This window comes from Arachis stenosperma, chromosome 2 (assembly GCF_014773155.1).
Source record: "Arachis stenosperma cultivar V10309 chromosome 2, arast.V10309.gnm1.PFL2, whole genome shotgun sequence".
Taxonomy (NCBI): Eukaryota; Viridiplantae; Streptophyta; class Magnoliopsida; order Fabales; family Fabaceae; genus Arachis; species Arachis stenosperma.
The window spans coordinates 101,618,449-101,622,825 of record NC_080378.1 but is presented as its reverse complement, the minus strand read 5'-3'; the positions used below and the strand labels follow the sequence as shown (position 1 = coordinate 101,622,825).

Sequence of the window (4,377 nt, the reverse complement as noted above, 5' to 3'; positions counted from 1 at the left end):
TTATTATTTTCTATAATTAAAAAATTAAATTAAACAAAAATTATAGTCAAATTTCATAATGAATAAAAATATAAGCTGACACAATACTTTAATTAAAAACATTTAGATATAACATTTTTTCTAAGATATATATACCATATATATGATATATACTAGTTAAAACTTAAAAAAGAATCTTTCTTGCATTGATCTGTCTATCTATCTACCTATCTACTATGACTCCATTTAATTTCTTTCTATGTTTCTAATCTAAGGACTCGAAAAAGTCAACATAATATGCATCATGATCAGCTTTTCAGTACTATGAGTTGGATGATTCCCAATAATTAATCATAATCACATGATTCATAACAAGAAATATGCATCACAACATTGTACAAAATCAAAAGTCATGAGTTCATACCTTCATATTAAGGTGAGCTTAGCTTTCTCACGTGCACATACATCAACTCCATCTCAATAATACACACATAACCATTTGAGATACCTCTCGTGTGCATGCAAAATCATCATACCAACTAGCTGTCAATTAAAAAGGAACTCTAAACTCTATTCATATCTATAATAGCACATAGTATTATTTATGTTTCACACTTATTTAATAACTAAATAAAAAATTAAAATGAATATGAATAACACTATTTTCTTTCCGAATAAAAATAAATTAATACAAAATAAAACCTCCCAAAAGAAGATGTTATTATTATCTTCATGAATTTGAAGGCCATTTCATTAAGCTAAAATACAATATAATACTTACCACTAAGAAATTACATATAAATGAAACCCTATTTAATTTCTAGTTATGTTTCAAAATAGGTGAAAATTCAAGTACAGTTGACTTCACGTGAAGTTGATATCTGAGAGCTGTTAGATAAAAATTTAGTCAAATAAGTCAAATCATCTAACTGCTCTCAGGTATCAACTTTACGTAAAGTCAACTGCACCTGAGTTTCCACCTTCAAAATATACATGCTGAAACTAAAATATACTATAAAAATTTACATGCAGTTGTATTTATATAAATTTAAAAACTAAAAATTATTAAATAATTTAATATATTTAACTAAATTATCATCCAATAATTTTCTACCATCAATGAATATGAATTTTCACCGAATTATATATATTTTCATTGTGTAAATATATGAGGTGAAACTATAAGAGCACTTAGTGTGAAGCGAGCCATCATGCTCCATTAACCTTAAAATGGTGCATCTAATATATATCTATATGGATAGGCATTATGATGAGCATTATGTTGTGGATATATATTGTGCTTGCTTTCAATTGTTATTAGTTAGTTAGGTAGTAATTTGAATATATATATTTTTTTTCAGTGCTCTTTTAATTTATTTACACACACCTACTACCATAAGAAGAAGCAGTCTATAAGTTTGGGATACATAGTGAGATAACACACAATGACACAAATTGGTCTTCTCTCAAATGATAACAGAGCTAGCTAGTTCCTAGTTGCATGACCCCAAATAAAATCATAATTAAGATATCCACCAATAACAAAACAAAAAAAAATAATAATAAGAAGGGGATAAAAAAGAAAATAAAAAGAAAAAGGAAGCTTTTTGTATACTTTAACTACTTTGCATTTGCTAAAGAAGAGCTAATAATTAATGGGGCAACAACACAATAAGCTAAGAAATACAAAGTTAGTAGAAAAAAATTATTATAACCATAAAATGATTTCATTTATATTTATCTTATCCAAGAAACTTGAGAGTTATAATAACAAATCTTCAAAAATTAGGCTTACTTTGAGTAGTGTAGTAGAGAAGAAGCAACATATACCAATAGTTAATTAATATAGCTAATTTTTTAAAAATAGATAAAACTTATCATCAAATTACTCCTTCTAAAAACTTAAGCTGATAAAAGAATACAAATTAATGATTATATCTCTAACAAAAATAACTAAAAGTAACTAAGATTGGATGCATCTCTTCACTTTAATTTCTATATAGGTAGTGTGAACAAGTGTTAAGTTTTGTCTCTTTAGTACCATCTATATATAGTGGAAATTGTTTAATTATTCCATTATTTTGGATAAGTAGATTATTAGTCTTTTTATTTTTGTTAAATAAATATATATAAAAGAGCACATAAGACTTAAAAAAAGAGAAATATTGGAAGTAATTATAAAGAAATATATAACTTTCTACAAACCTCCAAAATTAAGCTTTCCTTTGAGAATTGAAGACATAACAAGAAGCAAAACAAGACAAGATTACTAAAAATCATCTTCACTTTGTTGTTGTAGTTTGTGTAAGAGTGTTGTGATTAGTTCATCTCTATTTTGAGCCCTAACTTCTTCCCTAACCCTCCATTGTTCTTCCCTCTCCCTCCATCTTTGATCCATCATTATCCTCTCATTCTCCAAAGACTCCATTGTTTGCCTCCACTCCATCTCCTTCATCCTCCTCTCCTTCTCCCTCGACTCGAACGCCTCCATCCATTGCGCCTCCATTTGCATCTGTTGCCTCATGAACTCCTCAAGAATCTCCTTCAAATTATTCAGAAAATCACCACTATTCTTATTGTTCCCACTACTTATCTTTGCTTTCTTCTTTTTTCTTCTCATTCTAGTACTACCCTTTTGATGTTCTTCACTCTCTTCATTGTTCTCTTCTTCTTCTTCTTCTTCGCATTCTTCGGATGAGAGTTGCATGTGCTTGTTCTTCTTTGAAGTTCCTTCACCTTCACCCCAAAGCATTCTTTGCATGCTTCTTGATGTGAAAATTGCTTGAATTTCATTGTAGAATGGGAATTGTTGTCTCAATGCTTCTGGCTCCATTGTTTCACATCCCTTTAATTTATTACATCATAAAACATATAAACATAACTATCAATTAATAAACTTAACTACCTATATATAAATAAATTATTACAAAAATTAATAAACTTAACTACCCATATATATATACCTTAGAAAATTCTATAAGTAGAAACTTATTATCTGTGTAGACGCGTGGATGAGATTAATGTAATTATTAGAATGAATTAACTACTATATTTCATAGAAAATAATTACTAATTATACAGATTAGTTTAGACTTTAGAATAATAATTAAAATGCAAAGCGGGATATTGGTGGGTTTTGGAAAATGTTATTACTTTTACATAATTTATGGAGAGCGGACACTTTTATGCAAGAAATAAATTTAAGAAAAAAAATGAAAATTAAGTAAATTGAAAATAATAAGTATGTGTATGATGCATATAAAAAATATGTTGAAAATTGAAAGAATATATAGGGTAATAAATTTGACCTTATAGCGGGTAACAAGGTTTTTCCATTTGCACTTGCACTGTTCTGCACTTCTATGGTAACCCTTTTCCTTCATATTATTGGAAATGACTTGCCACAATTGCTTGTTCCTCTTTGTCTCCATGAAAGTTTGATCAAGCTCCGCACGGATCATTAGAAACTCTTTTGTCTCTTGTATGCTCCACTGTGGAAACCTGTCACTAATTCCTCCACCACCATCCACGTTTATTATCATATTATGTTGTTGTTGTTGATGATGGGGTAGAAGAATTTGTTGAAGAAGATGTTGTTGTTGTTGTTGATGATGTTGATGATGACCCTCCATTATTATTGTTCTTCAATAATAACAATAATATATGTTTTTTTTTTGTTTTTGTTAAAAGGAAAGAAAGAAATAAAGGGATATATATGTATATATGTATGTGTGAATTCTTTTAAGTTCTAGAAAGAATTGAAGAAGGTCTGATTAGAGAAAAGATGATGAGATGGGTGTCTTGAAGAGAAAGGAAGGAAGAAAAGATAGGGAAAGAAAATAAATGCCTTATTTATATATTTGTATGGTGTGAACACAAGAACTCTATGTGTGAACCGTGTAAGAGAGAGAGAGAGAAACGAGGGTTTCTTAATACAGTTATTCATTCATTATCTTTTTCATTTTTCCCACCAAATTCATATATATACTCTTTTATCTCTTATTTTTTTAATTTATATAAAAAATTATAAATTAATTGGTGATGTTTATATCTTATAAATAATATTTACTTACAATACTCACTTAAAGTGATCCTTTATTTTAAACTAATAAAGGAATAATTTAGTCATGTAAATTAGGTAAAATCATATATATCAATCAATTTTTATAAAATTTATAAACATTATTTAGAGAGACAAATGACTTGATAATATTGAATCAAATAAAATCTAATATCATTATATTTAAATTTTAAGGATTTAATTTATTTTTTTGACATTCATAAATAATCATTTGAAATAAGTAAATGACCCAATAATATTGAATCGAATAGATTTTGATATTATATTAAAATTAAATGAATTTAGTTCACACTAAAATCTAGTTCAAGAAGTGAAAA

At 27.5% G+C, this 4,377-nt stretch overlaps 1 protein-coding gene across 1 annotated transcript; it reads right to left on the bottom strand.

Annotated features, from left to right (window-relative positions):
• Positions 1-2,142: 2,142 nt before the first annotated feature.
• Positions 2,143-3,795, bottom strand: LOC130960869 (trihelix transcription factor GT-3b-like). Its single transcript, XM_057886367.1, has 2 exons — positions 3,288-3,795; positions 2,143-2,824 (listed from the first exon to the last, which is right to left on the bottom strand). The coding sequence occupies exons 1-2, from the start codon at positions 3,609-3,611 to the stop codon at positions 2,249-2,251; spliced, it is 900 nt and encodes a 299-aa protein (XP_057742350.1). The 5' UTR covers positions 3,612-3,795; the 3' UTR covers positions 2,143-2,248.
• Positions 3,796-4,377: the final 582 nt, after the last annotated feature.